The sequence below is a fragment of the Macaca thibetana genome, chromosome X (genome assembly GCF_024542745.1).
Source record: "Macaca thibetana thibetana isolate TM-01 chromosome X, ASM2454274v1, whole genome shotgun sequence".
NCBI classification, from domain to species: Eukaryota; Metazoa; Chordata; class Mammalia; order Primates; family Cercopithecidae; genus Macaca; species Macaca thibetana.
In genome coordinates, this window is record NC_065598.1 from 148769901 (window position 1) to 148794365 (window position 24465).

The 24465-nt window shown below is 53.8% G+C and overlaps 3 protein-coding genes across 6 annotated transcripts in view; 1 reads left to right on the forward strand and 2 right to left on the reverse strand.

Annotated features, from left to right (window-relative positions):
- Window positions 1-24465, forward strand: part of LOC126945506 (emerin-like) — a 365730-nt gene that overhangs the window by 89459 nt on the left and 251806 nt on the right. The window lies entirely within an intron of this gene.
- NAA10 (N-alpha-acetyltransferase 10, NatA catalytic subunit) overlaps window positions 1-24465 on the reverse strand; it is a 126262-nt gene that overhangs the window by 69747 nt on the left and 32050 nt on the right. The window lies entirely within an intron of this gene.
- Window positions 13190-24285, reverse strand: IRAK1 (interleukin 1 receptor associated kinase 1). 3 transcript variants are annotated; one of them, XM_050775430.1, is made up of 14 exons: window positions 24048-24285; window positions 23802-23969; window positions 23568-23699; window positions 23346-23449; window positions 22971-23159; window positions 22662-22726; window positions 22377-22491; window positions 21306-21424; window positions 20797-21004; window positions 20392-20457; window positions 16669-16893; window positions 15694-16084; window positions 15179-15328; window positions 13190-14579 (listed from the first exon to the last, which is right to left on the reverse strand). In XM_050775430.1, the coding sequence occupies exons 1-14, from the start codon at window positions 24181-24183 to the stop codon at window positions 14521-14523; spliced, it is 2127 nt and encodes a 708-aa protein (XP_050631387.1). In that variant the 5' UTR covers window positions 24184-24285; the 3' UTR covers window positions 13190-14520. The 3 variants fall into 3 exon arrangements, with proteins under 3 accessions (XP_050631387.1, XP_050631386.1, XP_050631388.1); XM_050775429.1 differs by having other exon boundaries at window positions 23802-24183; XM_050775431.1 differs by lacking the exons at window positions 15179-15328; window positions 15694-16084 and having other exon boundaries at window positions 23802-24183.

Consider the following 24465-nt stretch of genomic DNA (forward strand, 5'->3'; position numbering starts at 1 on the left):
GACAACTCTGAAGATTTCTATTTTTCACAGAAAGTCATTCAGTTATATCTAGATTTTCAAATGTGTTGCCATAAAGTTATATTTATTATTTTAAAATTTTAATTTCCTCCTTAACCCAACATTTATTTAAAAGGGTCATTTCAGCTGGGCACAGTGGCTCACACCTGTAATCCCAGCACTTTGGGAGGTTGAGGCGGGTGGATCACCGGAGGTCAGGAGTTTGAGTCCAGCCTGGCCAACACGGTGAAACCCCATCTCTACTAAAAATATAAAAATTAGCCAGGCGTTGTGGTGGGCACCTGTAATCTCAGCTACTTGCGAGGCTGAGGCAAGAGAGTCACTTGAACCCAGGAGGCAGAGGTTGCAGTGAGCTGAGATTGTGCCACTGCACTCCAGCCTAGACAACAAGAGCAAAACTGTCTTAAATAAATAAATAAATAAATAAATAAAGGGTCATTTATGGTTTTTTGAGACAGGGTCTCCCTCTGTCACCCAGGCTGGAGTGCAGTGGTGTGATCATGGCTCACTGCAGCCTTGCCCTCATGGGCTCAGGTGATCGTCCCACCTCAGCCTCCAAGTAGCTGGGATGACAGCTAGTTGTGCCAACTAATTTTTCCTTCTTTTTGTAGAGACAGGGTCTCACTATGTTGTCCAGGCTAGTCTCAAACTCCTTCAGCCTGATTTTCAGTTGGAGATTTCGTGGGGAGGGAGTGTTTTCTTTGCATTTCAGTCACTAATGAGGTCTGTCAAATCTCCACTTCTTGCTGACCTGTTCTTTGTGGCCGGCAGCATGGTATGTTTCTGAATGTTTCATGTTTGTTTGAAAAGAATGAGTATTCCCTGTTAGTTGGGCACACTTCTCTGCATATCAGAAAATAATTAAATGTTAAAAGATAAACATACTGGAAGAAAACATGAGTGGCTTTCAAAAATGATCTGAAAGTGGGAAAAGCCTTTTGAAGCCTGATATGCAAGCCAGAAGCTTAAAAGAAAAGATTAGTTTTTGTACGGAAAGTACCGCAAAGTCAGACAGAAACCAGGACAGAGTATCTGCAACATGTGTGGACAAAGGATTACAATCCCAAATATGGAAATAATTCCACCCACCAATCAGGAAAAGACCCACAACCTGATGGAAATCTGACAATGGAGGAAGGTCCACCTGAACTCATGATGAAAGAAAGAAAAGCATGTTTAAAAACAAGATATGGTTTTTTAATCTACGAAATGTGCAAAGATGAGGCTGGACATGGTGGCTCACGCCTGTAATCCCAGCACTTTGGGAGGTCGAGGCAGGTGGATCACCTGAGGTCAGGAGTTTGAGACCAGCCTGGGCAACATAGTGAGACACCATCTCTACAGAAAAATAAACAATTAGCCGGGCATGGTGGCACACATCTGTAGCCCAGCTCCTCAGGAGGCTGAGATGGGAGGATCACTTGAGCCTGGGAGGTCGAGGTTGTAGTGAGCCATGATCGCACCACTGCACTCCAGCCTGAGTGACAGAGCCAGACCCTGACTGCTGCTCACACAGATCTCACCTGAAGACACAGAAACTGGAACAACCGAACTGACCCTTCGGAGAGGCTGGTGAAATAAATGACGCAGAGTACATTCATACAGCTCTAAAAAAGAACAAAAGTCAGGGTCATCTGTGTCCAGGGAACACTCTCGATTTGTCTTGTGAAACTGGCAAGGTGTGGAATCATGAGAGAAGCGTGAGTAGAGGGGACTTAAACCAGGGACTGGTGGCCACAGCTACTGTTAGTCAGGGGACTGGAGACTGGGAGACTGAGAAAGGGTTTTTCTTACTTTGTACATGTCTGTACTATTTGGATATTTTTTTTTTTTTGAGAGGGTTTTTTCTTTTTTAAAAAAAGAAAAGCTTGTTTTGTTTTTCTTTTTAAAAAATAGGCTCTAAAAATTCTGGAGAGAAATAAAAAAGGCAACATGGTGGCCGGGTATAGGCGTCTCTTCTGATTCCAGGCTGGTCGGCACTGGCCGCCTTGCTCAATGGTTGCCTTAGAAACCGGCCTAGGGAGGGGGTGTCAGTTGTCTCTGGTAGCCATTAAGGCAGTGACTCAGCAGAAAACCCAACCCAAGAGGGAGTTGTTCATTCACTGACTTTCCTTCCCTCCCAGAAAAGCATGGGCGAGGCCATTTCTGTTACATTTGCTATCGGGTGGCAGCTGCTCCGCTGTGAAGGCGGTAGTGAGAAGCCTACCCACTCTTCCAGCCTCTCACTAGGTGAGTGGCGTCTCTGTGCTGCCCTGTCCCTCAGAAACCACAGGTTCCGGTCCCTCTGCCAGCCTGTCCCCTGTCTCGCCCCTCCTGCTGACAGGGTGAAACCAGCTTCCGCTCACAAGCGCTTGCTGGGGGTTGCCACGGCAACTGCTGTCCTAGAGACCACAGGCATGGCTCTTGGGGAGATCTTTAGTAAAAAACCCAACCAAACATCACGAGTGGTGGAACTCAGTGTGGCTCATAAACTCAACTGAGAGAAAGGCCAAGGGACGCATGTGGGCGTCCCAACCATTAAGCAAAATAAATACAAAGAAAACCCAGCATTGGTCCGAGTGGCTCGCACCTGTAATACCAGCACTTTGAGAGGCCGAGGTGGGTGGATCACCTGAGGTCAGGAGTTTGAGACCAGCCTGGCCAACATGGTGAAACCCCATCTCTACTAAAAATACAAAAATTGGTTGGGCGTAGTGGCGGGCGCCTGTAATCCCAGCTACTCTGGAGGCTGAGGCAAGAGAACTGCTTGAACCTGGGAGGTGGAGGTTGCCGTGAGCAAGATCATGCCTCTGCACTCCAGCCTGGGTGACAGAATGAGACCCAGTCTCAGAAAAAAAAAAAAAAAAAAAATGACATGCTGAGGCATGCTGCAACATAAATGAACCCCAAAATCATAATGCTAAGTGACAGAAGGCAGACACAAAAGATCCCATGAGTATTATCCCGTTTATATGGAGTGTTCAGAGTAGGTGAATCTATAGAGACAGAAAGGAGATGAGTGACTGCCTCAGCTGGAAGGGAAAATGGGGGAGAAATGGGCAGTGACTATTAAAAGGTATGATGTTTCTTTTTCTTTGTTTTTTTTGTTTTGTTTTGTTTTGTTTTTTGAGATGGAGTCCCGCTCTGTCCCCCAGGCTGGAGTGCAGTGGCACCATCTCGGCTCACTGCAACTTCCGCCTCCTGGGTTCTAAGAGATTCTCCTGCCTCGGCCTCCTGAGTAGCTGGGATGACAGGCACCTGCCACGATTGCTGGGCAATTTTTGTATTTTTAGTAGAGACGGGGTGTCATCATGTTGGCCAGGTTGGTCTCAAACTCCTGACCTCAGGTGATCCACCCACCTTGGCCTCCCAAAGTGCTGGGATGACAGGCGTGAGCCACCCCGCCTGGCCAGTGTTTCTTTTGGAATGATGAAAATATGCTCAAATACAGTGCTGGTTGCACAAGTCTGTGAATCTATTAAAAACAATGAGTTGCACACTTCAAACAACTGAACCTTGTGGTGTGTGAGGTGTCTTAACAAAGCTGTTCAAAACCCCAGGACAGCTGGGCACAGTTGCTCAGCTGTAATCCCAGTACTTTGGGGGGCTGAGGAAGGAGGATCGCTTCAGCTCAGGGGCTTGAGGCCAGCCTTGGCAACATAGCGAGACCCTGTCTCTACTAAAAAGTAAAAATAATTAGCTGGGCATGGTGGCATGCGCCTGAGGTCCCAGGTACTCCAGAGGTTAAAGCAGGGGCTGGGGGGGCGGGTAGGTGGGGATTGCTTGAGCCCAGAAGATCAAGGCTGCAGTGAGCTGTGATCACACCACTGCACTCCAGCCTGGGCAACATAATGAGATCCTGTCTCACTGTCTCAAAAAAAAAAAAAAAAAAAAAAAAAAGTCCCAGCATGATCCTGATCACCCAAGCCCTCTCAACAAACACATGAAAGAAACACATATTGTTATTTCAAACTTCACTCAAAATACACTGCCTTCTACGTGCTGGGACCCGGAGAGGGTTTGCGGCATGTTTGTAGGAATAAGTCAGGATCAGAACGGAGCTGAGAATGGGTGTTCACTCGTATTCTTCAATGTCTCCTACTGAGATGATGTTATCCACTTGTTATTTTCTTGACCCTATTTTCTGCCAAAAAATAAAGTAATTTGAGAGAGAGATCGAGATCTGAGGTGGAAGAACAGATCTGCAGGAAGGCATGGAAGGCTCTAGAAAGGGTGTATATATGGGTAAAAAATGAGTTGTTTAGAACAACACTAATAATGTCCTTTGGGATTTAAAATATATTAAAACAAGAGCACCCGAGGCCAGGCGGAAACACAGTCTCGCTGCTGGGAGGCTCTGGCGTTGCTTGGGCCGCTGTGCCGGCGCTAAGGCTATCCTAAGGCAGGGCTGCAGACTCAATCCCTAGGGTAACTGCTGGAGTAATAATGAAAAGTGACACTGAGAAAAGGCAAAAAAAGAGAAAGAAAGTAACCAACAACAGATGGGACAACAGAAAACAAATGGTAAGCTGGTCCTCACACACAGCCAGAGCAGGAGGGTGGCGGGGGTCACGGTCTAATGGTGCAGAGGAGGAAGAGGATGTTGAGGGTGAAGAAACAAAGCCCATGCCCCCAAGTTGTACACTTATGAATAGTTAAACAGATGAATATTATGTTCTGTATATTTTATCACAATAAAAGATCGCACATACAGCCATATTGGCAAATCCATTAAAATGAAAATCGATAAACACACAAAGATTGCCGGGCTGGAGTAGAGGGAAAACAAAACCAATCAATCAATATGCTGCCTCAAAGAGACGTTTTTTCTCTCTTCCTTTCTTTCCTTCTTTCTTTCCTTCCTTCCTTTCTTCCTTTCCCCCTCTCTCTCTCTCTCTCTCTCTCTCTTTCTTGCTTTCTTTTTTGACAGAGTCTTACCCTGCTGCCCAGGCTGGAGTGCAATGCAATGGCGCAATCTCAGCTCACTGCAAACCCCGTCTCCCAGGTTCAAGTGACTGTCCTGCCTCAGCCTCCTGAGTAGCTGGGATTATAGGCGTGCACCATCATACCCCATTAATTTTTGTATTTTTCACTAGAGACAGGGTTTTACCATGTTGGCCAGGCTGGTCTCAAACTCCTCACCTCAAGTGATCTTCCCATCTCAGCCTACCAAAGTCCTGGGATTACAGGCATGAGCCACTGTGCCCGGCTGCATTTTATTTCTTAAAAACAGCTTTTTTTTTTTTTTTTTTTTTTTTTTTTTTTCCTGAGATGGAGTCTTGCTCTGTTTTCCAGCCTGGAGTGCAGTGGTGCGATCTTGGCTCACTGCAAGCTCTGCCTCCTGGGTTCACGCCATTCTCCTGCCTCAGCCTCCCAAGTAGCTGGGACTACAGGCGTCTGCCACCACGCCTGGCTAATTTTTTGTATTTTTTTAGTAGAGATGGAGTTTCACCATGTTATCCAAGATGGTCTCAATCTCCTGACCTCGTGATCCGCCCACCTTGGCCTCCCAAAGTGCTAGGATTACAGGTGTGAGCCACCGCGCCCGGCCAAAAACAGCTTTATTGAGGTATAATTGACATAAAATAAACTGCACATTTAAAGTGAACAGTTTGAAAGTTATATCTGCCAAACTATCACCACAATCAAGAGAATGAACACACCAGGCCGGGCGTGGGGGCTCATGTCTGCAGTCCCAGCTAGCTGGGAGGCTGAGGCAGGTGGATTGTGTGAGCCCAGGAATTTGAGACCAGCCTGGGCAACATGGCGAGACCCCATCTCTACAAAAAATACAAAAATTGGCCGGATGCAGTGGCTCACGCCTGTAATCCCAGCACTTTGGGAGGCCGAGGCAGGTGAATCACGAGGTCAGGAGTTCGAGATCAGCCTGGCCAACATGGTGAAACCCCGTCTCTACTAAAAATACAAAAAAAAAAAAAAAAAAAAAAAAATTAGCTGGGCGTGGTGGCGGGCGCCTGTAGTCCCAGCTACTCCGGAGGTTGAGGCAGGAGAATTGCTGGAACCCGGGAGGCGGAGGTTGCAGTGAGCTGAGATCGCGCCACTTGCAGTGCAGCCTGGGTGACAGAGCAAGACTCTGTCTCAAAAAATTAAAAAAAAAAATTAGCCAGGCATAGTGGTGAGTGCCTGTAGTCCCAGCTACTTGGGAGGCTGAGGTGGGAGGATGGTTTGAACCTGGGTGGTGGAAGCTGGAATGAGCTATGATTGCACCACTGCACTCCAGCCTGGGTGACAGAGCTGGTCTCTGTCTCTAAGTAAGTAAGTAAATAAATAAATAAAAGAGAATAAACATAAACCAAATAAGAATAAACCAAAAGTTTCCTGGTGCCTCCAGCATCCCTTCCTCCAGCCCATTCCTCTTTGCCTACCCGCAGGCGCTGACACTTCCTAGACCAGCACAGAAATGGAGTCATTGCTCTGTTGAGTTGAGTGCTTTGCCCCTCTCTGTTGCCAGACTCCCCGGGGAGTCTTTCTCCTAAGGGGCGTGGGCGAAACTGGATGTCCCTGTGAAAAAAGGACATCTTGATACCTACCTACCCCAGATACAAGTATCAATTTGAGATGTAGCACAGATCTAAATATGAAATAAAGCAAGCATTAACCATAACAGAAATGAGGGGTGAGTTCGACTACGCTAAAATTAAGAATCATGTGCTTTTATCCCTAAGGCATAATGTTTTAAAAATTAAGATCTGTTCATCAAAAGTCATCATTTCTTTTTGAGACAGGGTCTCTGTCACCCAGGCTGGAGTGCAGTAGCACAATCTCGGCTCACTGCAGCCTTGACCTCCTGGGCTCAGGTGATTCTCCCACCTCAGCCTCACGGGTAGCTGGGATTAGAGGTGTGCACCACCACGCCTGACTAATTTTTGTATTTTTATTAGAGATGGGGTTTCACCATGTTGGCCAGGCTGGTCTAAAACTCCTGACCTCAGGTGATCCGCCCACCTCGGCCTCGCAAAGTGCTGGGATTACAGATGTGAGCCACTGCGCCACTGCGCCCGACCTATTTTTTTTTTTTTTTTTTTTTGAGATGGAATCTCACTCTGTTGCCCAGGCTGGAGTGCAATGGCATGACCTCAGTTCACTGCAACCTCCGCCTCCCAGATTCAGGTGATCCTCCAGCCTCAGCCTCCCGAGTAGCTGGGACTACAGGCATGTACCACCATGCCTGGTTAATTTTTGTATTTTGAGTAGAGATGGGGTTTCATCATGTTGGCCAGGCTAGTCTCGAACTCCTGACCTCAAGTGATCTGCCTGCCTTGGCCTCCCAAAGTGCTGGGATTACAGGCGTGAGCCACCATGCCCGGCCGAAGAGACATCATCTATCTTGAACATGCAAAGAAGTACCATATATTAATAAGGAAAAGACAATCTAGTTAAACAATAAGAAAAAGATTTGAATATGCCTTTCACAGAAAGGCCAATAAGCAAATGAAGTGATGTTGAGCATCAATTAGTCATTAGGGAAATGCAAATTAAAACTACAATAAGATACCACGTTGTGCCTATTAGAATGACTACGATGAAAACATGCTTCCAGTACCAAGTGTGGAGCAGCCAGAACTTTCATACATTGCTGGGGACACGTCAGCTGGTCCAGCTGCTCTGGATAGTGTCCGGCAGCACCTACTAAAGCTGAGCGCATGCACTGCCTGTGACCCAGCAACTCTGCTCCTAGGGACACACGCCTGTGATGCTTTTGTGTTTCCGAGAATCCCTGTCCCTGTGTGGCCCTGGGTTAGGGTTACCCACAGGAGCCATTCGCCTGGGATCTGGAAGGCGGGGGGACGCAGTAGGCATTTGTGTGCTGTGAGGCCTGCTGTGGGACCACCACAGCACTGCCAGCTCCCATCGAGTCTCCCTGCTCAGATGTTCCAACATGTGTATACAGATGTGTACAACAGCCAAGAGAAATGAGTGCATACGTGCAGCAAGACATATTCAGAAATGTTCATAACAGCTTTATGCCAGCCAAACTCAATCCAAACATTCAAGAGTAGAAAGAGTCAAATGTGGCCTGTTCATACAATGGAACGCTACCCAGGAAGGCGAAGCAATCGCTTAGCGCTACTCATGGCTGCATCAGAACAACAGTGCAGAAGGCAGACGCGAGGCCGCACCACGTGTTAATCTATCCTCGCACTGCTGCACAGAAATAGCCAAGACTGGGCAATTTATAAAGAAATGAGGTTGAATGGGCTCACGGTTCTGCAGGCTGGACAGGAAGCGTGGCTGCATCTGCTTCTGGGGAAGCCTCAGGAAGCTTGCAATCATGGCGGGAGGCAAAGGGGGAGCAGTCACATCAGATGGCCACAGCAGGAGCAAGAGCCAGACAGTGGAGGCACTACACACCGTTAAACAACTATCATGAGAACAGCACCCAGGGATGGCGTGGAACCATTCATGAGACCCAGTCACTTCCCACCAGGCCCCGCCTCCAGCACCGGAGACTGGGGCAGGGACACACACCCAAACTAAATCACAACACAATCTCATTGACATGAACTTCTAGAACATGCAAAACTATACGCGTTTAAAGCCAGGAGAGTGGTTGTCTCTTGTAAGAAACCTTTCTGGGGTTCTAGAATCCCCTTGGGGTGGTTTGTAACATGCCCACACGTTCTCTGGTGTTACACTCATCAAAAAAAGGCGACCTACAGCGCCTCTCCCCTTGCATACACTGGCCTCAGGGACTTGCGTCTAGTGAGCAGGCTGCTGGGGAAGTGGCAGCACCTGATCCTGAGGTCAGGCCATCAGATGATGTGGCCTCCGCTGGGCTTTCTGGCTTGAGATGTTCCCCGGAGAACCCAGCCTTCCAGGGACGTAGAGGTGTCCTCACCCTGGCAGCATCCTCCGCTGGACACGAAGGATGGGCGGTTCCAGCTCGTGGCCACTGGGCCGCCCCGGCTAACCAACTGCAGCAGATGAGCTCTGCCAACTGAGACCTCACAGAGTGCAGGCTGACAAGCAAAACAAACATTGCCATTATTTTCAGCCCTTACATCTTGGGGCAGCTTGGTATCTAGCAAGAGATAACTGGAGCAGATTAATATGTGGGTCTATGTGGTGGCTGCCACATGGCCATGTATGTATAAAACAGTCATTGGGCTGTACAAGTACAGTTTGTGTACTTTTTTACCTTTAACTTGTACCTCCCTAACAACGTCTTTCAGAAAAGCGTTAACTCCTGAGGCTCTGGCGTGGGCAGCTGGGTGAGCGCTGGAACTAGTCCCACATGCTGAGGTGGGAAGCTCGGTGAAAGGGAATCCCAAGTCTGGTTGGCCATTTAAGTTTATGGTGCCTGTGAGAGAAATCGGAAGACCAAAACCTCAGAGGAGAAAGCATGACGGAGATGCAGGCAGCTAAGAGGGCGCAGGGGTGTATCTGGAGGGACTCACACCTTGTAGGGGCTGGGTAGAGAGAGCTCACAGCACACACAGAAAGAGACACACTTCAGCATCACAGAGGTCACAAGAGGCAAGTGGTTGGCAGGGGAGTGGGCACCGGCGAGAGAAAGTCCAAGAGGACTGGATGGATTTGGCAACACAGAGATCACTGCTGTCCTGGACGAACACTGATTGGATGGAGTGGCAGCGTAGAAGCAGAGGAAGAGGTACTGCACAAGGAATGGGCAAGCGAGAAAACAGACAAGGATTCCGAAAAGTTCACCTACAAAGAGGAACAGAGAATTAGGGTTGTGGTTGGAGGGGGTGTTGGGTCAAGTGAGTTTTTATTTTTATTCTTCAAGAACGGAAGCTACCAGGACATGTTTGATGAAAATAGATCCAGAGGCTGGGCGCAGTGGCTCACGCCTGTAATCCCAGCACTTTGGGAGGCCGAGGTGGGCGGATCACCTGAGGTCGAGTTGGAGACCAGCCTGGCCAACATGAGGAAACCCTATCTCTACTAAAAATACAAAAATTAGCCGGGCTTGGTGGTGCACGCCTGTAGTTCTAGCTACTCAGGAGGCTGAGGCAGGAGAATTGCTTGAACCCGGGAGGCGGAGGTTGCAGTGAGCCGAGATAGCGCCGCTGCACTCCAGCCTGGGCGACAGAGTGAAACTCTGTCTCAAAAAAAAAAAAAAAAAAAAAAAAAAAAAAAAAGAAAAAGAAAAGAAAAAGAAAGAAAGAAAGAAAAAAGAAATAGATCCAGAAGCCAGGAAGAAATTGATCATGTGGGGTGACATTATGAGTGAAGAAGTCCTCAGAAAAGAAGAGAAACTTGCAATTCTGGCCACGATGGAATAACTGATGCCAGCTGTAAACACCTAAAAAACTGGGCAACTATTTTTAGATATTGGACAATAGGCTGTGAGCAGAGAGAAAACAAAGAAGGTGAGCCTTACAAACACCCTGAGTTTCTGCCTGGAGGCACTTTCAGACCATGGTTTAGCAAGGGGGTCTGAGCAGCACCAGCACTCTCAGAGTTACCAGAGCGACCCAGCCAATAGCAGAGAAACAACGGAATCCCAGAAACATGTAATTAATCCAGAAGTCAAAAACAGAGGAAAACAGAACAAATAACAAGATGATAGACTTAACCCTAACCATTAAATGTCAATGGATTCAACAGACCAACTAAAGGCAGAGATTGCCAGATTGTTTAAAAGAGTAAGGCTGGGCTGGTTGCAGTGGCTTACGCCTGTAATCCCAGCACTTTGGGAGGCTGAGGCAGGCAGATCACCTGAGGTCAAGAGTTTGAGATCAGCTTGGCCAATATGGTGAAACCTTGTCTCTACTAACTAAAAATATAAAAATTAGCCAGGCGTGGTGGCACACAACTGTAGTCCCAGCTACTATGGAGGCTGAGGCAGAAGAATCGCTTGAACCTGGGAGGCAGAGGTTGCAGTAAGCCGAGATTACACCACTGCACTTCAGCCTGGGTGACAGAGTAAGACTCTTATCTGGAAAAAAAGCTGGGTGCAGTACCTCACACCTGCAATCCCAGCACTTTGGGAGGCCGAGGTGCGTGAATCACCTGAGGTCAGGAGTTCGAGACCAGCCTGGACAACATGGGGAAACCCCATCTCTACTAAAAATAGAAAAATCAGTCGGGCGTGGTGGCGGACGCCTGTAATCCCAGCTACTAGGGAGACTGAGGCAGGAGAATCACCTGAACCTGGGAGGCGGAGGTTACAATGAGCCAAGACCGTGCCATTGCACTGCAGCCTGGGCGACAAGAACAAAACTCCATCTCAAAAAAAAAGAAAAAAAAAAAAAAGGGAAAAAAGTAAATATAAAGACAGCTTGGGCCAGGTGCAGTGGCTCACACCTGTAATCACAGCACTTTGGGAGGCTGAGGCGGGTGGATCACTTGAGGTCGGGAGTTCAAGACCAACCTGGCCAACATGGTGAAACCCCATCTCTACTAAAAATACAAAAACTAGCCGGGCGCGGTGGCACGCACTTGTAATCCCAGCTACTCAGGAGGCTGAGGCATGAGAATTGCATGAACCTGGGAGGTGGAGCTTGCACTGAGCCAAGATCACACCACTGCACTCCAGCCTGGGCAACAGAGTGATCCTTGCTTTAAAAAAGAAAAAAAAAAAAAAGAAAAAAAATATATATACACACAGACACACACACACAGAGATTGAGAGAGAGAGAGAGGGGGAGAGACAGCTAGCTAGGTTAAAAGAAAATAATGCAAAAAATTAGACCATGAAAATCATTAAGCATAAGAAAGCTGGAGTAGCAATATTCATATCAGACAAAGCCGACTTTGAAAGACGGAATATTACCAGAGATTGAAAGGGGCATTTCATAACAACAGGGCTAGCCAGGCGCAGTGGCTCACGCCTGTAATCCCAGCACTTTGGGAGGCCAAGGTGGGCGGATCACTGGAGGTCAGGAGTTCCAGACCAGCCTGGCTATCATGGGGAAACCCTGTCTCTACTAAAAATACAAAAAAATTAGCTGGGCATGGTGGTGGTCACCTGTAATCCCAGCTACTCGGGAGACTGAGGCAGGAACATGGCATGAACCTGGGAGGCGGAGGTTGCAGTGAGCAGATATCGTGCCACTCCACTCCAGCTTAGGTGACAGAGTGAGACTTCGTTTCAAAAAAAGAAAGGCTTAAAAATGAGTGATTTAAAGTGATGCCTTAGGAAGCTGGAAAGAGACAAGCAGGTTAAACCCAAAATAAACGAAAGGAAAGAAACAACAAAAAGTGGAAATCAACAAAATGGAAAATAAACCAACAGAGAAAAATCAGTAAAAGCAAAAATTGGTCCTTTGAAATTAACAATAAAAATTGATAAGCCTCTATCTATCTAGGCTGATCAAGAAAAAAAAAGGGCCAGGTGCAGTGACTCACGCTTGTAATCCCTGCAGTTTGGGAGGCCGAGGCAGATGGATCACCTGAGGTCAAGAGTTTGAGACCAGCCTGGCCAACATGATGAAACCCCGTTTCTACTAAAAATACAAAAAAAAATTAGCTGGGTGTGGCGGTGGGTGCCTGTAATCCCAGCTACTCGGGAGGCTGAGGCAGGAAAATCACTTGAACCTAGGAGGCAGAGGTTGCAGTGAGCTGAGATAGCGCCATTCACTGCAGCCTGGGCAACAAGAGCAAAACTCCATCTCAAAAAAGGAAAAACAAAAAAGAATTTAAACAAGGTCACAGAATATAAGGTTCATATACAAAACTCAACCGCATTTTTTTTTTTTTGAGGCAGGGTCTCCCTCTGTTGACCAGGCTGGAGTGCAGTGGTGGACTCATGGCTCACTGCAGCCTCAACGTCCTGGGCTCAATCGATCCTCCCGCCTCAGCCTGCTGAGTAGCTGGAACTACAGGCATGCACCACCATGCCTAGCTAATTTTTGTACTTTTTGTAGAGACGGGGTTTCGCCATGTTGCCCAGGCTGGTCTCAAACTCCTGGGCGAAAGTGATCTGCCCACCTTAGCTTCCCAAAGTGCTAGGATTACAGGCGTGAACCACCACACCCAGCATCAATTGCATTTCTGTATAATATCATGAATTAGAAAATCAAAGATACCATTTAGAATAGCATAAAAAACATGGACTACATCAGGAAAAACCTGACGCGGAAGTACTGGGTGTGGCCAGCCCAGAGTAGTAACAAGACCTGGGATACTCAAGAACCCTGAGGTGTAAGGCATTGGGAAAGCTCAAGGCTTTCAGTGCAACAAAGTCCACAAGTACAGCCCGAGATTGCAACATATGTTTTTATTACTCAAGGACAACCTGGACTTCACCGATGCCCAGCTTCATGGGGGCATGTAGTGTGACTCACGGCTGAGCACAGAATCACTGTGAAGCCTGTGCTACAGCCCTGGGCTACTTTTGGACACGCAAGAGGACACTAAGTTACATGAAACCTGACTTGCTTCTAAAGACATGTGATACATGTTTTTTCCCTGAAAATGTTTCCCTTCCCTGTCTGCCATGCTCCCAACTTTTCTGCCTTCCTGGGGCTTCTCACTGTCTGGGTAACTAGGTCTTGGGCCTAGCTGGACCTTGGGTAGTGGCCCCTCTGCCACAATCAGTGCCTGGGCCTGAGGCTGTGCTTGTGGCCTCCAAAGCCTGACCTGGCTTGGAGCTCGTCTGTGGCGCCCACGGACAGCCTGACTTGCAGGCCATCACATTAGGCCAGCTTACAGGTCCCTGGTAAAGCCTGAACACACTGGCCTGAGGTGGAGGGTGGGTGCTGCTCGACTCTCTGGAGGATCTCAGAATTCTTGCTTCTTGCTAGGACTGAATCGCAGGACTTATAGCCATACTTTTCCCAGGGTTTTTCTTTTCAAAACACGGTCTTGCTCTGTCGCCCAGGCTGGAGTACAGCGATACAATCAGGACTCACTGCAGCCTTAATCTCCCAAGCATAAATGATCCTCCCAAGTAGCTGGGACCACAGGCGTGTGCTACCACGCCAGGCTAATTGTTTAAAACAATTTTTTGTAGAGACAGGGTCTCATCATGTTGCCCTGGCTGGTCTTGACCTACTGGGCTCAAGTGATCCTCCTGCCTTGGCCTCCCAAAGTGCTGGGATTACAGGCGTGAGCCACCGTGCCCGGCCACACTTTTCCAAATTGTAAGCAGCTAGGAGGGCCCTGGGCCTCATCGGCTCCATTGTGCAGGGTGGCCACTGTCCAAAGAGATGGGCAAAGAGCTGCTGCCAGAGGCCTAGGCTGCGGACGCCCTGCCTAGCTCTCAGGGGAGCCAGCTCCCTGCTCCACACCCCTACGCAGCAGCCCCTCTCCTCCCCTTGCGGGTCTGTACAGCCAGCAGCCTCCCAACATGCGCCAGCCTCCTCACTGGATGCCAGCCTTCCTTGTCCCCAGATGCTGGCATGGAGGCAGGGTTCCACTCGGCCTGCCTGTGCCCACAGAGCCTAGAACAGCAGGGCCACCGCCTTCTCTCCCCCGCGGGTATAGGCCCCCGCCCCCACTGCCTGCAGAATGCTGAGGACTCGTGCACCATGAGAACTTCTGACCATGAGAACTTTGACTTCCGGATTTGGGGGATCTGCCCAGGTGAACAAATCAGCTCTGAAATTCATCACTTTCTTCGGGCCCCTGCCTGTCCTGTTCCAGGCCCAAGCCTACAGAAGGAAGAGGAAAGTCCGCTTAGCAAATCGGGGAGGCTCCCCCACTGCCAGAAGCCCTGGCTCAAGGGCTGGGCCATACTCCCTCATCTCCTGGGGCGTTCGTGGGAATTGAGGGGTTTTGTTTGTTTGTTTTTGAGACAGGGTCTGGCTCTGTCTCCCAGGCTGGAGTGCAGTGGCTTGATCATGGCTCACTGTAGCCTCTACCTCCTGGGCTCAAGTGATCCTCCCACCTCGGCCTCCAAAAGTGCTGGTATTACAGGCATGAGCCACCTCACCCAGCTGAGGGTTCCTAAGCAGTGGTTCTTCAAATAGTACCCGGGATGGAAAATTCCTGCTGGGGCTTCCTAATTTCCTGAAAGCAGAGTGGGGCAAGCGCCCTCAGGCTAAAGGAGGGGTTACTGTCAGGAGGGAGGGAGTGGGCCAGGGTCTTGCTAAGGGAGGCATGTGGGGCCAGCTGGGCTTCCAGAGGTCGCCAGAGCCAGTGGCCTGCCCGGCTGCCCCACGCCCTCAGCACAACTGGGACAGACACTCTGCTCTTTGGGGCTGGCACGGATGCGCCTGAGCACCCCAGAGGCCAGCCCGGGCGGCAGCACCTGGAAGGGAGCTGGAGGACAGCAGCTGCAGGCTGTCCAGGGCCCCATCCTCGTACAGGGCCAGCTTCTGGACCATCTTCTGTCGGGCAGGGTTGATGATAATCTGCGGTGGCTCTGATGATGACGATGCAGAGCTGCCCAGGACCAGTCCTGGGGTGGAGATAGCACTCCCTTAGCTTCATGCTGCGTCTCCCCAACCCCCAGCCTAGCACCCTGCCTCCCTGGCCTCAGGCCTGAATTCCTCAGAGAAGTCCAAGGGCAGGGCCCAGCTCTCAGGCTACCCGGGACAGAGCACTCCTTGTTCCTAGCCTTCAGGAATGGGGTTGGGAGAGGGCTGGAGAGCAAGCTCCACCTGGGGAGGACGTGGCCTGGGGAGGGGAAACCAGGCTTGCTAAGGACACAGCGAGCTGAACACCCGGCCCTGGTTCTCTTCTAGAAGGCTGGGGTGGGGACTACAGAGGCTTTGGCCCAAGGAGGCCCTGGTCCCTCTCCTGGGAACCCATCTCCCCAGCTACCTTCCACAGCTGTGGGCCGGAACCCTGGGCCACTCCCCCAGCTCGATTCTCCTGCGGTGTCCCCCTGAGGACAGCTGGCCTCCCCGAGGGGTGCTGGGCCCAGAGGGCAGCTCGGAGTCAAGTGCCATGAGCGCAGGGCAGCAGAGAGGCCACCTAAGCTCTCGTCACTCTCCACAGGCTGGTTGAGGCCTCTCTGGAGCTGCTCCGCTGCCTGCGCACTGGCTCCTGATGGTGCTGCCAGGGGCTGCCATGGGGCAGCCCCACTGTGGGCACCACCAGTGCTGGACACATAGGAATTCTCCTGTGGGGAAGGGGGGATGCAGCTGGCGGCCTCCAAATGCCCAGGCACCCCCGCCACTACTGCCTGCAGCTTCTCTAGCCTCTCGTACACCTGCAAGTGGAAAAGAGGGACTCTCAGGGTGAGATGGCAGCCCTGGCCGGTCACCCCGTGGGCAAACCACAGGGATGCTCCAGGCCATCCGTGACCTGCCTTGGGGCTCTAAAACGGTATACCCTGCAGTTGGGAACGCTCTGCCCCTCGCCCCTCTGTTCCCGTCACAGGGAGTGCTAAGAACCGCGGCTGCCAAAGGCAAGGACTGAGAATGACCTCTTTTTCTTCTACAAAGTGAATCTCACTGCCCCACTGCCCTCAAACGGGGCCAGAGAAGAGGTGGGGTACTAGGGAGGGGACAGAAAAAGGCAGATGCAGTGGTGCAGTGCGCCCAGCAGGGGGCACTGCAGAAGCTCTTTCCTTCTTTCTCTGTGAAGTGGGGTCAGAGCTGGGCTCCGCAAAGCAGGACTGCCCGGGACCCTCAGTTCAGAGAGGCCCTGCCCCAAACAGAACCAAAGGGCAAGTAAGAAATGCGTGGAGACTCCAGAGAGACCTAGCAGGTGCTGAGATGGGGTCAATACAGAGCAGGGCCTGGAATGCGGGCTTTCTTGCTGGCCACCCCATCCCAGTGGGCAGCTGGCTACCTGAGTCATAGGAGGCCTCCTTTTGGCCCGGCGGTGCAGGCAGCAGCAGGCCAGCCGGCCCAGGCCCAGGCCCAGCTCAGGTGGGCAGGGCCCGGGCCTGGGGTCCAGGTGCTTCTTGCAGATCTGCATGGCGATGGGAGCAGCCCAGGAATCTGCAGCCAGTGTGCTCTGGGTGCTTCTCAAAGCCACTCCAGCCTCCTCAGCCTCCTCTTCCACCAGGTCTTTCTGTGGGATAGATCATGTGAATATGGCTACCAGGTGGCCACACCTACAGCTGCAATCCTCAAGTCCTTGTCACTCAATCCTATGGTGTTTTTTTGTTTTTTTGATTAAAAAAAAAGAGATGGGGTCTCGCTATGTTGGCCTGGCTGGTCTCCAACTAGGCTCAAGTGATCTTCCTGCCTCAGCCTCCCAAAATGCTGGGGTTACAGGTGTGAGACACTGTGCCACAGCTCTTGGTCTTTCTACAACTTACTTTTTTTTTTTTTTGAGACAGGGACTCATTCTGTCACCCAGGCTAGAGTGCAGTGGTGCAATCGTGGCTCACTGCATCCTCAACCTCTCAGGCTCAAGTGATCCTCCCACCTCAGTCTCCCAAGCAGCTGGGATTACAGGTGTGTACTACCATGCCTATCTTGCTATGTTGCCCAGGCTGGTCTCCAACTCCCAGGCTCAAGTGATCCTCCTGCCTCAGACTCCCGAGTAGCTTCTAGAGATTTATTAAACACCTACTGTGGACCAGTGGTGCTCTGGGCTCTAGGCATACAGGAACAAACAGAACCCTGGGCCCTGGTTTGACAGATCTGACTTCCTGGTGGGGGAGAGGCCCATGGAGCATTCTACCAGGACCTGAGGAAGTGACCCAGGAGCCGGGGTCTGAGGCATGAAGTAGCCTGAGAGGGCAGAGCCGAGAAGGAAAGTGCCCCACAGAGAGAGAGGTATCCTAGAGAGAGAGGTACCCCACAGAGAGAGGTACCCCACAGAGAGAGGCACCCCACAGAGAGAGGTACCCCACAGAGAGAGGCTCCACAGAGAGAGGTACCCCACAGAGAGAGGCACCCCACAGAGAGAGGCTCCACAGAGAGAGGCTCCACAGAGAGAGGCACCCCACAGAGAGAGGCACCCCACAGAGAGAGGCTCCACAGAGAGAGAGGTACCCCACAGAGAGAGAGGTACCCCAGAGAGAGGTACCCCACAGAGAGAGGTACCCCACAGAGAGAGGCACCCCACAGAGAGAGAGGTACCCCACAGAGAGAGGTACCCCACAGAGAGAGAGGCACCCCACAGAGAGAGGCTCCACAGAGAGAGGTACCCCACAGAGAGGCACCCCACAGAGAGAGGCACCCCACAGAGAGAGGCACCCCACAGAGAGAGGCACCCCACAGAGAGAGAGGTACCCCACAGAGAGAGAGGTACCCCACAGAGAGAGAGGTACCCCAGAGAGAGGTACCCCACAGAGAGAGGTACCCCACAGAGAGAGGCACCCCACAGAAAGAGGCTCCACAGAGAGAGGCACCCCACAGAGAGAGGCACCCCACAGAGAGAGGCTCCACAGAGAGAGGTACCCCACAGAGAGAGGCACCCCACAGAGAGAGAGGCACCCCACAGAGAGAGGCACCCCACAGAGAGAGGTACCCCACAGAGAGGCACCCCACAGAGAGAGGCACCCCACAGAGAGAGGCTCCACAGAGAGAGGTACCCCACAGAGAGAGGCTCCACAGAGAGAGGCTCCACAGAGAGAGGCTCCACAGAGAGAGACTCCACAGAGAGAGGCTCCACAGAGAGAGGCTCCACAGAGAGAGGCTCCACAGAGAGAGACTCCACAGAGAGAGGCACCCCACAGAGAGAGGCACCCCACAGAGAGAGGCTCCACAGAGAGAGGTACCCCACAGAGAGAGGCTCCACAGAGAGAGGCTCCACAGAGAGAGACTCCACAGAGAGAGGCTCCACAGAGAGAGGCTCCACAGAGAGAGGCTCCACAGAGAGAGGCTCCACAGAGAGAGACTCCACAGAGAGAGGCACCCCACAGAGAGAGACTCCACAGAGAGAGGCTCCACAGAGAGATGCTCCACAGAGAGAGACTCCACAGAGAGAGGCTCCACAGAGAGAGGCTCCACAGAGAGAGGCTCCACAGAGAGATGCTCCACAGAGAGAGACTCCACAGAGAGAGACTCCACAGAGAGAGGCTCCACAGAGAGATGCTCCACAGAGAGAGGCTCCACAGAGAGAGGCTCCACAGAGAGAGGCTCCACAGAGAGAGACTCCACAGAGAGAGGCTCCACAGAGAGAGACTCCACAGAGAGAGAGGCACCCCACAGAGAGAGACTCCACAGAGAGAGGCTCCACAGAGAGAGGCTCCACAGAGAGAGGCTCCACAGAGAGAGAGGCACCCCACAGAGAGAGACTCCACAGAGAGAGACTCCACAGAGAGAGGCTCCACAGAGAGAGACTCCACAGAGAGAGAGGCACCCCACAGAGAGAGACTCCACAGAGAGAGACTCCACAGAGAGAGGCTCCACAGAGAGAGACTCCACAGAGAGAGGCTCCACAGAGAGAGACTCCACAGAGAGAGGCTCCACAGAGAGAGAGGCTCCACAGAGAGAGAGGCTCCCCACAGAGAGAGGCTCCACAGAGAGAGAGGCTCCACAGAGAGAGGCTCCACAGAGAGGGGCTCCACAGAGAGAGGCTCCACAGAGAGAGGCTCCACAGAGAGAGGCTCCCCACAGGCACCTGACAGAGAGAGGCACCCTGGGGGTGGAAACAGGACCAGAGGCCATCTCCAGTTCTGAGATCAGACAGACCAGGAGGAACAGCCAGGGTGGGCGGTGGCTTTTCTCGCAGAGGGAACAGCACATACTAAGGCTGTGAAGCAGGTGGCAGGGAGCGCCCCGAGTCCTGGGGACCTGGGGCATTGTGGGGTCAACCACATAAGGGATTGGGCCTTCACCCCAAGAGCAGAGAAAATGCAAAGGGGCCTTTGAAAAGAGCACTTTGGCTGCAGGGTGGGGAGCAAGTGGGAAAGTCCAAGGACCCCCAAGGAGCCTGCTGCGCTTCTTCAGCAGGATGCATGGATGGATGGATGCGGAGGGGAAAGGAAGGAGGGCTTGAGCCCGGCTTCTGGGTTCTCAGCGGGGCTGAATCCTGATGGAGACCCCACAGCACACAGGAACAGCCCCAAACAGGAGGAGAAGCAGTGAAGCAATTACTGGCTGAGCACATTCTGTGAAGTCTGTTTTGCATATGGGAAAACAGGCCCAGAGGGGAGCAGGAATTTGCTGGAAGGCCACTATCAGGCTGGGGCTAAAACCCAGGTCTCCAGTCTCCTGGCCCCACCACAGTCCATGGTGAGGCAGACAGAGTGGAGTAAGAGCATGAGGCAGCTCAGGCTGCCCTGCACGGCGTGGAGAGCTCAGCTGCAGCCTGCTAGGGCCCAGGAGGTTCCTTGGGGCCTGCTTCTCTACCCAGCGCCCTGGGACCGCCCCTCCCCCTGCCCCCAGCCCAGATGGGGTCTGTACAAGGCTCATAGTGTCTGCAGGCAAACAGGTTTGTTCTCAGCAAGGTAAACGGAGTTGTTTGAGGCCCTGCCAACTTTCACAAATGCGGCCACTGTGGCAACAGAGGCATCCATGGGCACTGCGCCCCAATCATCCCCACCGCTGGGGCTGTGCCTGCTGGCTGCCAGCAGCTGTGTGTCCCCGCCTGGCCCCGCCTCAGGGGGCTCACCAGATACTTGATCCTGGCACCGTGCGTCTTCACAGCCCTCTGAGCAGCCAGGGTCTCGAGCACCACCTGGAGAGAGGGAAGAGGGAGAGCATGGCAGTGGCCTTGGCAGGGAAGAGGCCTCTGGTGTGGACATGGATCGGGCCTGACAAAGGTGTGGACAAAGGCAGAGCCAGATGTTATGGGACTGAAGCTCAGGCGACTTGGAGGGCCCATTCGAAGACAAATTACAAACACACAGTTAGGTGCAGGGTGAGGAGGAGAGCCTCGGAGGGAGGGGGGCCCTGGAGCTGCAGCCTCTTGGGGTCCTGGCAGATGGCCCCTGGCCCGCAGTACACTCTGCGGCCCCCACCTCTGCCTGCCTGTGGCTTCTCCTCCTCTGAGCCAGCAGAGGGGTCAGTGGCTCACCACCCCAAAGCTGAAGGTGTCCGTGTCCACAGCCAGCCTTCCTGTCTTGATGTACTCCTCGGGCAGGTAGGCCAGAGTGCCCCGCACTGTCCGCGTCCGGGCCACCGTGCTGCTCTGGCTGGGGCTGGACCCGGCAAAGCGGCTGAACCGGGCCAGGCCAAAGTCTCCCAGCTTGGGTGTCAGCCTCTCATCCAGAAGGACATTGGAACTTGGGGAGGGAAGACAGTGGCGTCAGCCCAGTCCTAGCTCCTACACCTGCCCGGCTTAGGTACGGCTGGACTTGAGGCTGCCAGCCCAGTGCCTTGCCCACAGAAAGTGCTGGCACTGCCCTGAGTACTCCAGCCGCCTGGGGGCCTCTGCTCATCAGTGGGGCCCATCCTTGGCCTGTTTCCACACCTGTGCCATACCGGGTGTTGAGGTCCTAGGCCATGCCTGATCCCCACATTGACGGGACGGGGCCCCCCTTGCTGCAGGCCCTGCCCCTGCAGTTCTCATGGGCCCCTCCTCACCTCTTGATGTCTCCATGGATGAGGCTGGGGCTGTCCTGATGTAGAAACTGAATTGCCCGGGCTGTACCCAGAAGGATGTCCAGTCGCTGAGGCCAGGAGAGAGGTGGGCAGGCCTGGGTCTGGGGCGGCAAATGGGGACAGGGGAGGTTGCTGGGTGGCCGTTCCTTGATCCCAACCAACCTTCTATCTGTCACCGTGCAGCCTGGAACAGCCACTTCACTCTCTAGGCTTCAGTTTCCCCCTTCTGGAAAACGAGGAGCAAAGTCTCCGTGACCTGCACTTGTTAAGCTACTCTGGCTGCTTGTCAAAGCATTCAAGGCTGGGCAGTGGCTGGGGACATGTTCAATAGAATCTGCTGGGCATAGGCTCCCAGGGCTCATCCCTTTGTCCCTGGGTGGTCGGGAAGTCCTTGAAGGCATTCTTCCCACTCTCCCCAAACACAGTATGCCGGAGGAGGCAAGGGGGTCCTCCGTCAGCGCTGGCTGGTCCAGCTGGTAGCCCCAGACCCCCTTGCCTCCGGGGCTTGCTGATGAGACCCTCCAGCTACTCCGCTTGCAAAGGGGAGGGGCCTGGGGAAGAGCTCTATAGAAAACAGTGGGCCAGGCCAGGCACGGTAGCTCACACCTGTAATTCCAGCACTTTGGGAGGCTGAGGTGGGCAGACCACTTGAGGTCAGGAGTTTGAGACCAGCCTGGCTAACATGGCAAAACCTCATCTCTACTAAAAATACAAAAATTAGGCAAGTATGGTGGTGTGTGCCTGTGGTCCCAGCTACTCGGGAGGCTGAGGCAGGAAGATTGCTTGAACCCGGAGGGTGGAGGTTGTGGTGAGCTGAGATCACACCACTGCACTGCAGCCTGGGTGACAGAGAAAGACTCCACCTCAAAAAAAAGTGACCCCACCATGGGCCAAATCCTGAGCGGGGTGCTGCTGGGGAGCTGGAAGTGCAGGCCTGGCCTGCTAGCAGGACCCGCTCACACAGGCTAAAAGCCCCAGGCCCCGCGACCGGCTCCAGCCAGGTGTCAGGGGTGCTTTGGGTCCTCGGAAGCGTGCCGGGCCAGGTGAGCCTACCTGGCAGTGGAGCCGGTCCTCCAGGGAGCCGTTGGGCAGGAAGCCGTACACGAGGCAGTAGAAGCCGTTCTGAGCACAGTAGCCAGCAAAGTCCACAATGTTTGGGTGACGAAACCTGTTTGAAAAAGGGGAGCACTTTCCATCAGGCCAGACTGGGTGGGCAGCCCTGGCTGGGGCCTCAGCTTGCCTGGGCCTGGCAGGCCTCAGGCGCCCAAGGGAGCCAGGTCGTGTAGTGTGTGGTCTGAAGCCCCACGGGACCTGGTGTGGCTCCCCATCTGGCCTCACCTGGACAGCTGCTCCACCTCGGTCAGGAAGCTCTGCTTCACTGCAGTCCACTCCAGGTCAGCGTCCTGCAGCCCCCAGGGTGCGGTGGGGGAAGGGGCAGGGAAGACGGGCAGGGTGAGGCTCTCGAAGCGAAGGCCTTCGGGCCACCAGTGCCACGTGCCTGAGGCCCAGAACAACCAAGGGGCCAGGGACCCTGCGCCGGAATGAGGGCTGAAGGAGTTGTGTGGGGAAGCGAGGGGGAAAGGCTGGAGAAGTGAGTGAGGGTTGTCTGATGGCCTTCCAGGGTCCCTGCCAGGGTGCGACACTCACCTCCTTCAGCCTCTTCACAGCATACACCGTGTTCCTCATCACTGCCCGGTACACGCACCCAAAGCCACCCTCCCCGATCTTGAGCTCCTCTGAGAAGTTGTGGGTGCCCTGGGAAATCTCACAGAGGGGCCAGCAAAATGGAGAGGGGTGGGCTCCCTGCAGGAGGGACACCGAGCTCTCTGGGCCTGGCTGTGGAAAGAGAGCCTGGATCAGGTGGGGTCCCTGTCTCCTCCCTTCTGCCGAAGGCTCCAGGCTGTCCCCACCACAGCTGCCTCCCAGCTGACCCAGCTTGGCTGACTGCGGCTCTGTGGTACACCAAAGGCTGAATTCCTTCCTCCTTGTCTCGAATCTTCCCTAGGGGCAGGAGACACCTACCTTGGTAGAGGAAGGGGCTGGAGATGGCGGTGGAGGCCGCAGGGAAGCAGGGCTTGGGACCAGGCCGAGCTCAGGCCCTGAATGGGTCTGGGAGCCTGGAAAAGCTTCATAAAGACACCAGTGAGAGGCAGGCAGAGACCAGCAGCAGGGTCTACAGCCGTGGCCATGGTCAAGGTGGGCCCTTCTTTGGGTCCACCGAGCCCAACAACAGGGCCCTCTTACCTGGGGAGAGGAGGGTGGAGGCTGAGGATGGCAACTTCCGGGGGCTCCAGGCCTCGGCCTCGGCGGGTGCAGGGATGCTGCTGGGCCTCGGGGCAGTGGTGCTTGGGGACGGAAGCGGGGCGGGAGGGTGCCCTGGGACGTCAAGGAAGGAAAGGAAGGTTGAGGCCCGGGTCGGGGAGCCCCGTGGGGCCCGCCGGCCTCCCGGCCGTGGGGTGCCCGGAGTCCCGCGCTCACAGGCTGTGATGATGTCCCGCGCGCGGAGCAGCTGCAGGTGCGTGAGGATGTGCACCAGGTCGGCCACACGGGCGTTGCGGTTGATCCAGGGCCACAGAACGCTGGCCGTGCGCTGCCCGGAGCGCTCGCACAGCCGCAGCTCAGTCTGGTCGCGCACGATCAGGGCGGCTGCGGAGCAGGGGGCGTCAGGCGTCGGCGCCGGGAGCCCGCGCGCCCCCCGCCCCCCGGCCGCCAGCCGCCACCCACCGAACTGGCACCAGTCGGCGGGCTCCAGGGCGTCCATCACTTTGTAGAAGCGGCACATGACCCAGGGCGGCACCTCGTACAAGAAGTGCTGGGCGCCGGGGGCTGCGGGCTCTCCCGGGCCCGGCCCCCCGGCCATGGCCGCCGCCGCCGCCGCCGCCGCCGGGCCGGGGCCTGTCGGGGCCTCTCAAGGCCGCGGCGGGCACGGGCCTGGGCCGGCCGGGTCCGCGGACACTGACTCACTTCCCCTTCGAGCCGGCCTCGTGCGACACCCGGCGGGGCGGAAGGGGCGGTGCCCGGGCTCGCCGCCATCTTGCGCGCCGCGGCCGCGCGCTCGGCCACACGGGGGCGCCCCGCGTCGGGGAGGGTTCGGGTCCCGGCGCGTTTCGCGCGCGGCAGTCGGCCTCCCGGGCTCGCCCGG

What these genes read in the sequence shown, in the direction of transcription:
- IRAK1 (XM_050775429.1), bottom strand. Translation starts at nt 24,183, where the DNA reads ATGGCCGGGGGGCCGGGCCCGGGAGAGCCCGCAGCCCCCGGCGCCCAG. An exon ending in GTGCCAGGATCAAGTATCTG is followed by an intron (nt 16,894 to 20,391) that starts GTGAGCCCCCTG and finishes TCTATCCCACAG; the next exon opens with AAAGACCTGGTGGAAGAGGA. An exon ending in CCGGCCCACAGCTGTGGAAG is followed by an intron (nt 15,329 to 15,693) that starts GTAGCTGGGGAG and finishes TCTCCACCCCAG; the next exon opens with GACTGGTCCTGGGCAGCTCT.